The sequence below is a fragment of the Protobothrops mucrosquamatus genome, unplaced genomic scaffold, assembly GCF_001527695.2.
Source record: "Protobothrops mucrosquamatus isolate PMUCROS unplaced genomic scaffold, P.Mucros_1.0 scaffold957, whole genome shotgun sequence".
Classification (NCBI taxonomy): Eukaryota; Metazoa; Chordata; class Lepidosauria; order Squamata; family Viperidae; genus Protobothrops; species Protobothrops mucrosquamatus.
In genome coordinates this window covers 146,606-159,105 of record NW_015387201.1, presented here as the reverse complement: position 1 = coordinate 159,105, position 12,500 = coordinate 146,606, and the positions used below count along the sequence as shown (strand labels likewise).

At 45.2% G+C, this 12,500-nt stretch overlaps 1 protein-coding gene across 1 annotated transcript; it reads right to left on the bottom strand.

Moving 5' to 3' along the window:
- Positions 1-6,003: 6,003 nt before the first annotated feature.
- On the bottom strand, positions 6,004-10,026 carry CALML6 (calmodulin like 6). The gene is made up of 5 exons (XM_015819592.1): positions 9,887-10,026; positions 8,466-8,640; positions 8,135-8,279; positions 7,918-8,018; positions 6,004-6,344 (listed from the first exon to the last, which is right to left on the bottom strand). The coding sequence occupies exons 1-5, from the start codon at positions 9,887-9,889 to the stop codon at positions 6,298-6,300; spliced, it is 471 nt and encodes a 156-aa protein (XP_015675078.1). The 5' UTR covers positions 9,890-10,026; the 3' UTR covers positions 6,004-6,297.
- Positions 10,027-12,500: the final 2,474 nt, after the last annotated feature.

The following is a 12,500-nucleotide window of genomic DNA, read 5'->3' as shown; positions in this document are numbered from 1 at the left end:
TTTTCTGTTTGTTGTAGGAATTAGCAAGCAGCTGTGGGGGAGCTGGATCGGGTTCTTGTCTGGTTGTGTGAGTGAGTTGGATCAAGTGATTGAGTAGTGACTCGCGGCTTCCTTCTCTTGCAGATGTTCCGAACAAGGGACCAGCTGGACGAGCTTGTGGTACGTTTGGTAAGTTTTTCGTTGTGTCCTTCCTGAAACTCTCGTTTTTAGCGACAGCTCGCCCAAATGCAAATCCAGACCGGAAGAGGCCTCGATGTCTCTCGGAGGGTGCTAAAATGTGGTTTGTTTCAACCACGCCTTTAGGGATTAAACCAAGGTTTGAACCCAGAGTCTCAAGAAGGAGACTTAGCCAGCAAAACATTCTTTTCCTCTCTGTATTTGGAGAGGGGATACCTGCACAGTGGTTGAAAAGGAACACAGGTGGTCCTTGACTTATGACTACAAATTGAGGCCCAAATTTCTTTGCTCCATTTTATGACCTTTCTTGCTACAGATGTTAATCGCTGCAGTTAAATTAGTAACACGATTCTTAAGTGAACGTGGCTTAGTTGGGTCACGAAACGTCTGCAAGAAAACAGCAAACTCGGAGAGCGCGAGGGATCCGCGCAGTGCTTCTCCTCTTCCACCCTGCAAGCCCCACTCCCTTCTAGCACTGATGAGGTTGTCTAGCCGGGTTGTGAAACGTCTGCGAGAAAGCCGCAAACTCAAGAGAGCACCCAGGACCGCACAATTCAACCTTCAGCTGCAGATATTCTCTTCTGCGCCTTTGGAAAGTTTTAGCACGAATGCAAAAAAAAAAAGGGATTTTACCCACTATGGTTCTTGTGTCAAAACATTCAATTAGCTGGATTCAAAGGTGCCTCCTGGCATTTAAAGGATCGAAAGAGGATGCTACGAAACTGCGATTTGCAGTTTCGAAAAAAGGCTGCTTTTTAAAAAAAAATATATATGTATTTAACTTCTTGCACCCGTGTAAATTCGGACACTAAACAAATGGTTGTGAGTCAAGGACAACCTGTACTAGAGTAGAAAAAGTTATATTTCTGTGCTTATGTTTGTGTAGATCAGGGGTAGTCAACCTTGGCTCTTTTATGACTCGTGGACTTCAACTCCCAGAATTCCTGAGCCAGCTGTGCTGTGCTGGCTCAGGAATTCTGGGAGTTGAAGTCCACGAGTCATAAAAGAGCCAAGGTTGACTACCCCTGGTGTAGATGTATCTCTACATACACAGATTCAGAGAAAGCTTACCAACTGACTTATTGTGGAATTACAGTTCCCTACCGTAATGGCTGGGAACCCTGGGATTTGTAATTCCTCACCCTAGGCAGGAGCAGGGACTACTATGCCAACCCTCTCTGGTAGTTTGCAACATCCAGAGGTGCACAATTAAGGGTTCATCCTGGCCCATCCCACCTGCCCCAGAGAGGCAAGCAAGATTGGGTTCTAGGGCCCGTCCTCCTCGGCCTTCGTTTCTTTGGAAAAATTAATCGGTTCTCTTCTCAACTGGCCAACGTTCTTGACCTCTGCGGGTGGGCGGGCGTGACTCAGAAACACACCACGTTAGTGGGTCAACATCCTGGGCTGAGTGTATCAGAAACTTGAGAAGTTGCCTCACCTACAAACAGTGGGTGGTTTCTCCTCCTTGCGGTGATTCAGATGGCTGGGTGGTGGCAGTGTGAGGTCGGGCCCTTCTCTCATTCTGACTTAGCTTTGGGGGATGTTTGGCATATTTGAGGATGAGGTCAGGGTTCCGCCTACTTCTCTCGGGCGGCTTCCGGGGAAGTTTTGAGAATAAAATAAGCATTGTTTAAAAGCCGATGGGGTGCGACTGCTTTTTTTGCCTCCAGCCTCTTCATTTGCAGAAGCCACCTAAGTGAAGCAGCCACTGGGTTCCCAATGTCATAGGGAACCTTCCTAGGAAGGTTAAAATCACGACATTCCATTAAGCTGTGAGGTGCTTTAGCGCCCAAGAGGGTGTGAAGGCGGAAATTGTGTCTTGCCAACCCAGGTTTAACGCATTGTGTAAATCTTCTTGAAGTCAAAGACTTCTACAATTTTGGCCTTGCTGGGGTGGGTGATGCTGTTTTAGGAGCTTTCTAAAAGAGTTTGCAACTAGGACCCAAAAAAAAAAGATTCCCATCCTGGCTCAGGAATTCTGGGAGTTGAAGTCTACAGGTCGTAAAGTTGCCATAGTTGTTCATCCCATTCCTTCATTCCTGCTTGTAAGCCATCTTGCTTGTGACTGATAAGACCTTGCTGGACAATCACCATTTTCCCTCATTATGAGAAAACATCCTTGCTGGATTAAAATATATGTAGGTCTTTGGTTATTCGGGTTTTCTCCCGCGTAAAATTTTACCCGCGAAAACCTCAGAATATATATATATTCCTTGACCTAAGAAGAGAAATCAGATGATAAAAATGACAAAGGGTAGTTCTTTTGTGAATCATTAAGGAAGGATTTAGGCAATGTTTTACCTGGAAATGTTAAATCGCTAACTTTTCTGGGTGCCCGCTTCCCTTTTTTTTCGTCTTCTGGCGATCTGCCTTACTGCCCTGTGCACAGATTGCTTAATCAAAGTGCAAAGGTTTTATGAGATTTTTTTTTTCCCAAGCAGGCAGGCAGGACTATAATTGGTGAAGGGGAGGAGAAACGCGTGCGCGCACACACATACACACATATAAATGAATGCTTTTTTACTTTGATGCACCCTGTCGGCCCAAATATGGGAGAGAGAAGTCTTTTTTGGTATCCCAGTACTCCCTTAATTCTTTGTTAGCAATCCAAATTTTGAAAAACACACATATAAATGCACAATTACGCTTGCATTTTTTAAAAAAGCTCTTTGCCTATGGAAGTTTGCACATTTCTGGGCCTTGCAACCCACAATTACGTCCAGTCTCCGTGATGATTCAAGAGAAGGAATAATATGTGGGTGACTTCAAACCTTCCCAGGCATAGGGAAAAACAATGGCTTCATAAAGCAGGGGTCTTCCAACTTGGCCCTTTTATGACTTGTGGACTTCAACTCCCAGAATTCCTCAGCCAGTCATAAAAAGGGCCAGGTTTGAAGACCCCTGTCGTAAAGGAATATCGGAATGCGCCCGAGTTCAGACTTTGCACAAATGCCTCACGTGGTTTGCCTTCAGAAGAGCCCAGTCAATTATGGTTTACTCAACAAACTGAGATTAAACCCAATTTTGGCTTAGTGGCATGCATGATCCCAGCTCCTGTTGGCACCTCATCTCACTAACATTTGTGGGCTCAAGGCTGGAAGCCAGTGGAATTTAAATGCAATGTGGCTTCCTTTCTCATTTTCTCTCTTAGTCTCTCTTACATCTTTCAATTTATTTCCTTTCCATTCCTTCCTTCCTTCCTTCCTTCCTTCCTTCCTTCCTTCCTTCCTTCCTTCCTTCCTTCCTTCCTTCCAACCCCACTTACAGATGGGAAATTCATCTCTTCCCATTTTCTCCCCCGCAGGGTTATCCTGCTCACTGTGTTCGTGCTCCTGATGTGCGGGATTGGAGCCAGCTGTGCCAAATTCTGCTGCCGTACCAAGCAGCCACTGCGCCAGACCTTCCCGCCCCACGCACACGACCTCACCGTCATCCCCATGGAGCATGACAGCACCGCCCACAGCACCGTTACCTGTAAGTAAACCCCACTGGCCCTCTCTTTTTCTGACGTTCTCTCAAAATCCAGAGTTTTGGGCCTGACTTGTGGGGACCACATACTCCCTTCCTTTCGTTGCTTTGGTTACCGGCTGTTTGAAAAAGCATCTGATAATCTTCAGAGTATTTATACAGCAGGAAAGGTTACTGTGGCTAACTAAGCAGTCTTATCTAAGTCCTTGTTGACATTGGAGTTTCCTGTTCTTCCGACTTTTGCAGGGAGAGAGTGAATTATTATTATTACTATTATTAGTATTTAGATTTAAAAGCCACCAAACTCCAGAATGATTCTTTTTGTGAGTCACTAAGAGTGAGTTGGGCAGCCCTATAAATTTTCTTAAACAAACAAATATGGTAGGACAACCTAAATCTTTCTGCTTCGTTGTTTTTACAGCCTACAGCTCTCTCCAGTACCCACCCAACGTCTCGCTCTCACTGCCTTACGGAGACCCGGACAGGAATATGGCGTGTCCTCCGGCCTACAGCCTCTACGCCATAGAAATGCCCCCCTCCTACGACGAGGCCGTCCGAATGTCCAAGTCCCAGGCCGAGACTCCCTCGCTGGGCCAGAAACCGGACAGCGGTGCCTGCGAACCAGCAGCCTCGCCGGGGGAGCAGCACGAAGCTCCCGCGTTGCCCGAAACATCCGACGGCAGCCCCATGGAGGTGCAGGAGAGCCCAGGGGGTGCATCTACTTCGTCCCCCGAGCAATCGTAGTGGTCTCTTAGATAGGGGAAGAGGAGAATATTGGACCAAGGGACATTGGATCATCTGCCTTCGCTTCGAGGGACCTCCACCACCATCAGTATCTCCTGCCACTTCTGAGAAGGTGCCATTGGACATTTCGAGTGGACTGAAACGAGATGCTTGCTGTCCGTGTCTGAATTATCCAAGGTGAAACATAAAAGCTTTTGGGGTCACAAGACCACCCCCTTAGAGGCTAGCCACCTTAAGTACATTGGATTAGCAGAAAATGGCTGGCTGATGGACTTAAAGGGGGCCGGAGGGTCTCCATCCCGCACCCTGCCGTTGGGGGGGAGAAAAAAACGAGAGCAAATACAGATTAATCTCTCTTTCTTGTGGGAAGACTGGATTTTCTAGCAAATTGCTGAAATACGGGATTCGTTGCTGTGTAACGGCCAAGCTTGGACCCAGAGCCCATTTATTTTATTTTTAATTTTTTTCCCTACTACTACTTTCGATAGACTGGGGCAATATTGTCACGGTGCCAAGGTGGAAACTCTTTCGGAAAAACCAAAGTCCTTTTTGTTTTCTCTGGAATCAAAACCGGAATATGGTTTCTCGCTTCCTGCGCCCCTGATTCCTTCGTCTCCTCCGAGGACATATTTTTGCGTCCAGTTGGGATGTCAACTCTGCGTTGGGATATTTGCCTTCCTGCTGCGGATTTACAGAACGACGCTGTCTTTTTGCCAAGAAACCCTTGATTTCCTTATTTTGCATCTAGCAGGATTCTGCTGGGCCACGAAGCGTTTTTGTATTTTAGGTATTCGTCTTAAAAAATGTTTATGTTTATCTCTCTCTCTGTGGGTGTATATGTGTTGTATATAGAAGGTCAATATATTGGGAGAAGGCTTATATAAAAACTCCCCTGATCAGTTTTTCCCCATTGATCTCATTCCTGGCAGAAAATTTTGGAACAAATCTGAAGTAGTTTCTAATACTCGTAACCTTTGAGGAACTTGTGTGTTTGTGTTGTTTCTTTCCATTTGAATCGTTCAAGCCTCTGGAGAACCCCCTGTTTCACAGTGCAGGTAGTCCTCAACTTAACGACCACAGCTGAGCCCAAGATTTCTGTTGTTAACTGAGACATTTGTTAAAAGTGAATTTTGTCCCATTTTATGACCTTTCTTGTCAGAGCTGTTACTGAAGTTGTTACGTTAGTGACACGGTTGTGAAGTGAATCTGGCCTTCCCCCCCTTTGCTTGTCAGAAGGTCGCAAAAGGGGGAAATCATGTGACCCTGGGACACTGCAGCTGTCATACGTTTGTGAGTCAGTTGTCAAGCATCTGAATTTTGATCATGTGATGCTGCAATGGTCGTAAGTGTGAAAAACAAGTCATTTTTTTCAGCGTCACCATGACTTTCAGCGGTCACTAAACGAACTGTTGTGTAAGTTGAGAACTACCTGTATAGATTTTAAGTGGCTGGGTGGATACCATCATTCTGGTTTAATACCAAAATGGCAGCTTCCCCCAATCCATTGGACTAAGACTTAACAAACCAGGTTACAGCTTAGCGGAAGACACGACGATCCCGTTAGCTCCCCAACTCCTGGGGAGCTTTGAAGAACACACACGGGCGCATGCAAAGTACCGAGGTCACCCATTTTATTTCCAAAACCTCGCGTGTTAAAATTTGACCCGGGCTTTATTGACCAAACTCGGCGAGGACAAATTCTGTCCAAATGTGGGTCTACTAAAGGTTGAAATCGCGCAGTCTCAGCTCAAGAAGGCTTTTGTTTCATCCTCAGCTTAAAGACTCTCGCGGCGTACCAGGGCTGGGACTGCGTGCCGCTGTTTGGTGTCCAGGTTCCGTCGCGGTTAACCCCCCTTGGCATCGTCGAAGGAAGAGGGAGCAGGCAGGAGTGACGACCCGAAAAGTGTCTCATTGAGTCAGTTTGAAGGACTCGCCCGTCATCATGGCCACAAATTCTAGGAAGGAAAAACAAATGTTAGAGCAAGAAGGTAGAAATGTCCCTTGTTCACCCCTGTCCTTCCTTGCCTTCCCCCCCAAATATGTTGACAGGATGCTACCAAGGCTGAACTTCAGCAGACTGGGTAATATTTCCACCCAGGACTAGCCCTTTTGTTGGGCAAAATGACACAACGTGTGGCTAGTTTGGTGGACCAGCGAATAAGGTCTTGGAGGACACCGTTCTGAACGGAAGGTGACCCCGATCCCCACTCTTACCTCGCTTTGTTTCCATGGGGTGGTGATAGGATTGTACAGATAGTCCTCGATTAACGACCGTGTTACTAAGCGACAGCGATTCGCTTAATGACTACGGCAAGAAAGGTCATAACATGGGGCAAAACTCACTTAACAACTGTCTAGCTGGGCAACGGAAATGTTGGGCTCAATTGTGGTCATAAGTTGAGGACTGCCTGTACATGCAGAGACCGAATAGGGGTTTCCCAACCGTGGTAATTTTAAGATAATGTGGACTTCAACTCCCAGAATTCCCCAGCCAGCCATGAAAAATGTATTTCCCAGTCAGTCTTAAGGTGGGTGGATTGTCATTTGTCCTGCGAAATCAGCCCCTGTTCCACACCCACGTTAGCCCACTCAAAGTTAAAAGCAGCACGAAATCAAAGGGTGAAGAAGTCAAAATCCTCCGCAGTTTGAAATCTCAAGAATAAACCCTGGAAATTCAAGCCAACTTGTTTATTGCAAAATGTGTGTATAAATCAGTTTCTATCCAGATGGCGCCGTCTAGTGGACAATTGGAGGAATTGCCAGCCTGTTTGCTTTCCCTGTAAATTTCCCAATTTATCTTTTTTTCTCAGCTTTTAAACCAGGCTGCGGGAGAATTCTGGCTTTTGACCTCCCAAGACGTCTCGTGGGGGAGACTCTTTGTATCTTTGCATAAGATGAAACAGGCAGTTAAGCAACTGGTTTATAGCAAACCTAGGCAGATGTTGTAACTTGGTTTCATTTCTGGCTCTTTATTTTTAAAAGTAACGTCTACCAGTCTAGCTAACTGCAAAGATGGAGCTGGAAGACAGCACTGAGTTTAAAATGGAGGAACAGATGTGCAGCATTAACAGTGTCTCAGCAGTATAACAAGCCAGCATCTAAATTCTTCCAGAGGAAGATATTCTGACAGGCAGCTTGGAGAGAAGTAAGAGCTTTTAATTTTAAAAAACAACTGTAACTGGGGAGTTGGAAAGGTTGCCAGTATTTCTCACAGTATTGTCATATGATTGCTATGAAAACTGCACACCTGTATCCGTATAGTCTCCATGGCTATTTACCAGCACTGTTACCTTTTCAATGTTAAGAATTAGCACTTCTTCCCTCCCCATCCTCTTTCCTTTAGTGTCGAGACATTTTAGACTGTTGACCTGCAGGCCAGGAATTGCCTAATCCATTCCAGGTCCTTTCAATAAATTAAAATATCCACACGGTCTTGATTTATGTAGAGGCGACTCTAAACTGTATGTTTTTCAATGCGACCTTTTGGCTGACATCACTGGATGATGTGCAGGATTATGCTTCCAGTACCTTCGTAGTCAATGGTCCCATCCCCGTCCTTGTCTGCTTCCTTCATCATGAGTTCAGCTTCCTGTTCGTTCAGGGGTTCTCCGGCGTTCATCAATACGTACCTAAAATGGCAGAGGAGATGAGAAAGCTTGAAGTACCCACTTACATTCTTTCTCTCCTTGGGCCTCTCTCTGCGTCTGAACCCAGAAGGCTCCACTTCATGCCTTTGGCTGCTTACTTGAGCGTGTCCCACTCAATGTAGCCCTTATGTTCTTTGTCGAAGACTTTAAAGGCGGCTCTGAGTTCCTCATCCTGATTTTTGGATTTCTCGTGGTAAATGCCCATCAACAGCAGAAACCCATCGCAGTTGAAGGTGCCTTTTTCTGGAGGAAAAAGAGATTACTGAGTCAAATCTGCCTAGACTTGCAAAAAAGCTGTAACAGCCAGATTATTAGACATGGATCAGGAAAACTGTGAAGGACATGAAATTCTGGAGGACACCAAAGAGTGCCGGGCCAGACGTTTTTAGGAACCCAAGGCAACCCCCCTTGGGAAGGCAGCCATCTTACTGTCTTTGTCAACATCCTTGGCCATGTTGACCAGGTCTCGCTTGGTGGGGTTGATCCCGACCAAACTCATGAGGCTTTCTAATTCATCTGTCTTCACCAAGCCGTTCCCTTCTTCATCAAACATCTCAAAGATGCCTTTGTATTCGGTGATCTGCTCCGGTGTTAGCGTTCCTGCCTGCGGTGGGGAACAGAATAGAATAGAATAGAATAGAATAGAATAGAATAGAATAGAATAGAATAGAACAGAAAATAGAATAGAACAGAATAGAATAGAATAGAATAGAATAGAATAGAATAGAATAGAATAGAATAGAATAGAATAGAATAGAATAGAATAGAATAGAATAGAATGCAGGATAGAATTAGAATTAGAATAGAATAGAATAATGATTAGAATAGAATAGAATAGAATAGAATAGAATAGAATAGAATAGAATAGAATGCAGGATAAAATAGAATAGAATAGAATGCAGAATAGAACAGAACAGAATAGAATAATGATAATGATAATAGAATAGAATAGAATAGAATAGAATAGAATAATGATAAGAATAGAATAGAATATTACCACTTTAATTGTACGCTAATCAGCATACATTAAAATGAAATTTCGTTGCATTCAGCTCTCAACACAAAATGAAAAATGTGTGCTTCATATAGCCCACACCAAAATGCGCTTTACCAAAATGCAGGGGAAATATATTTTGAAATTTGGAATCAGCAAAACGATCCCTTTATCCCCTTTTACTAAATGATTGTGGGTCTTCTCCTTTAGAATTCGAACGCACACGTTTTTGTGCGTGCTGACGTTCACAAATTTTCCAAACGATTGCAGTTGTTTTTTTACCCGCTTTTTCCTTTTACCCCCCCCCCCCTTTTTTTCCTGGGCCGTTTCCCTTTCTAGCCCCCTTTTTGCAGTGTCGAATTGAATCAAACGTTTACTGTGGTCATGGAGTCATCGGAGAAACCTATCAAGTTAAGCAAACTCAAACAAGTTTTCAGACCCCTGGCCTGGAGGAACTTCCATACAGAGAGGCACAGAATGGTACATACAGCCCAATCGGTCAGGAGAAACAGCGCTTAGAAACCAGGATTTTTTTCTGCAGAGGATAAACAAAACTTATCTGGGATTCTCTTACAGAGATAGCGGTGAAAGAGGATGGTAGGGCAAGAGAACTCCACTCAGCCCTCCAGGCAAGGATGAAGGGAAATATTTTTTACAGAGGTTTCTCTTCCAGCTGTTTCAGAATGTTTCAGTTAGGGGCCAAATCTCATTAAAAAAAAACCACCTGCCAACTGATTGGAAATAAGAGCACAAACAGGAAACTAAAGACCCACCAATCTCCCACTAAGCTGAGTCCCCTGAGATTCCTCTCCAGAAATAAGTATTTTTAAAAATTTATTCTTGGTTCAAAACTCACCATTTCCTTGGTATTTTCAGCCTGGGATGGCACCCTTCAGCTAACTGGTGATGGGGGCAGGACTGGCGGGGAAGCTACTCCTTTGTACAGCTCAGGAGAGAGTGCAGGAGCCTCTAAGCCCAGGGGAGGAAGGACATGGGTGGCCTTTTATGGGAATGGAAGGTGGAGGATCCTATTTCTGGGGGGAGAAGAATTTGTCTTGATGCTTCTGTTGAGCCTGGAAGAAGGTGGAGGGTCTTGCAAGGAAATGGTGCATCTGCTTTGCTTGGGGAGAGAACTGGAGCTCTCTGGGCAGCTGTCAAAATGCCCTCTTCCCTCCCTTCTTTCCTTCCCACCTTCTCATTTCCATTTCCTTCTTCCCTCACTCCCTTCCCACCTTCTCATTTCCATTTCCTTCCTTCCTTCCTTCCTTCCTACATTTCTATTTCCATTTCCTTCCTTTTCCCCTCCCTCTTCCCACCTTCTCATTTCCTTCCTTCCTTCCTACCTACCTACCTACCTACCTACCTTCCTTCCCACCTTCTCATTTCCATTTCTTTCCTTCCTTCCTTCCCTCCCTCCCTCCCTTCTTCCTTCCTTCCTTCCTACATTTCTATTTCCATTTCCTTCCTTTTCCCCTCCCTCTCTTCCCACCTTCTCATTTCCATTTCCTTCCTTCCTTCCTTCCTTCCTTCCTACATTTCTATTTCCATTTCCTTCCTTTTCCCCTCCCTCTTCCCACCTTCTCATTTCCATTTCCTTCCTTCCTACCTACCTACCTACCTACCTACCTTCCTTCCCACCTTCTCATTTCCATTTCTTTCCTTCCTTCCTTCCCTCCCTCCCTTCTTCCTTCCTTCCTTCCTTCCTTCCTACATTTCTATTTCCATTTCCTTCCATTTCCCCTCCCTCTCTTCCCACCTTCTCATTTCCATTTCCTTCCTTCCTTCCTTCCTTTTCCATTTCCATTTCCTTCCTCCTTCCCTCCCTGCCTTCTCCAAAATATAAACCACAAACTTTGCCACCACCAATAGGCCTGTCCTGGAGCCCCCGAGAACGATGCTGCCTGTCAGAAGAAGAATAGCTCAAAGGTAATCAGGAAAAGGCAAAACCGTGAGCAAGGAGACGTTGACAAGGGTGTCAGTCGCAGAGGTTGGATTAGTCCTGGGCAACGTGGAGCAAGAAGCAGTCGGTGGGCCTTTGTCTAACTTCCCTGCTTTGGGGTGAAGCGAAGGGATTGCTGCTGTTCTGCCTGGACCAGAGGTTTTTTTTTTTTCTCTTGAGGTCTCCACCTGGCATTTATCACACAACTAGGGTCTGTCTGCCCAGGTGGAATTGCTCCAAAGGTGGGGAGATTTGATCCTGGCTGGTACTGAAGGACGTAAAGCTACAGTGGGAAGAGCTAGGAGTTGCCAAAGGTTGGAACCTCTGCTGCCAGAGGTGGGTAGTCCCACCACCACCACCGCCACCACCCCTGGTTCTCCAAGGATAGAGAAAAAGAATACAGGTAGTCCTTGATTTATGTCCACCAATTCCACCCATTTTGTTTCTTGTGGACCTTCTCCCCCCCCCCCCAGTGTGAAGATGACAAACTACCTTCTCCTGTTTTAAAGTGAAGAGGCAGCCATTCCTCCTTCTCTGGAATCCCCCAGCCAAAGGGGAGACCCTCGTAGCCACCGGAGGCCAAATGAAGCAGAGCACTGATTTGGTTTTGAACGCCTGCCACCGAGACCCCCAAACTGATTTGCCAAAATCTCCGGGGAAGGACGCTTCTTTTAATGGCCGAAGCAAAAAAAAACCCCTGAAACGACGGGGTGGCCGAGAGCTGGCCACCTGTTCTTGTCTTTAAACAGGGGTGAGCTGCAACGCCCCACACCGAATGGCGAGAAGCTCCCTGGAGCCCCAGACTCCAGAAGTTGTGCACCAAATAAGGACATCTCTTTGGGGCGAGCGTATTTTGAATACCCACCCCAGGGGCCGGAAGCCCTGGGAAGAAAAAACACACACACACACACACACAATCGCAGCAATTAAGGATGCTTCCAGAATCTGGGAACCTGGAAAGCGAACGGCTTGGTTTCTTTCAAGTCGGCAACCTCGAAAAAAGGTCTCAGGGCTTAAAAATGCTAGGCCCGGAGTTGCTCTTTTTAACGGGCATTTTGAAATATGTTCTCGTCCGGTTTTTGTGTCGTGAGCTGGTCCGCTTTTGTTTTGTCCCTTTAATATATTTTTTTTCCCTTTTGGATTTTGTCTTTTTTTTCATCCTCTGAATAAAATAAAATAACAAATTGAATAAAAAGAAGAAAAAGGAACGGGGCTCCTCTAAGCTAGAGCCCGCCCAGCATCTGTGTGGGGTGTAGGTGTGTTTGTGTGCAGGCACGCTGGGTTGCGTTCCTACCGATGCATTTTCCAGCTTATTATTAATTAATTTATTTATTATTATTTATTTATTAATTTGATTTATATACCGCCCTTCTCCCGAAGGACTCAGGGCGGTGCACAGCATATTAAAAACAAGTAACAATAAAATACCAAAATAAAATAAATAAATACCAAAATAAAAACCCCTCTAAAACCAAATTAAAAGCCAAATATTAGTAGCTGTGTCGTAATTAAAATTATATTAAAATCATCC

What these genes read in the sequence shown, in the direction of transcription:
- CALML6 (XM_015819592.1), bottom strand. An exon ending in CAAGGATGTTGACAAAGACA is followed by an intron (nt 8,280 to 8,465) that starts GTAAGATGGCTG and finishes TTTTTCCTCCAG; the next exon opens with AAAAAGGCACCTTCAACTGC. An exon ending in TGGGACCATTGACTACGAAG is followed by an intron (nt 6,345 to 7,917) that starts GTACTGGAAGCA and finishes TTTCCTTCCTAG; the next exon opens with AATTTGTGGCCATGATGACG.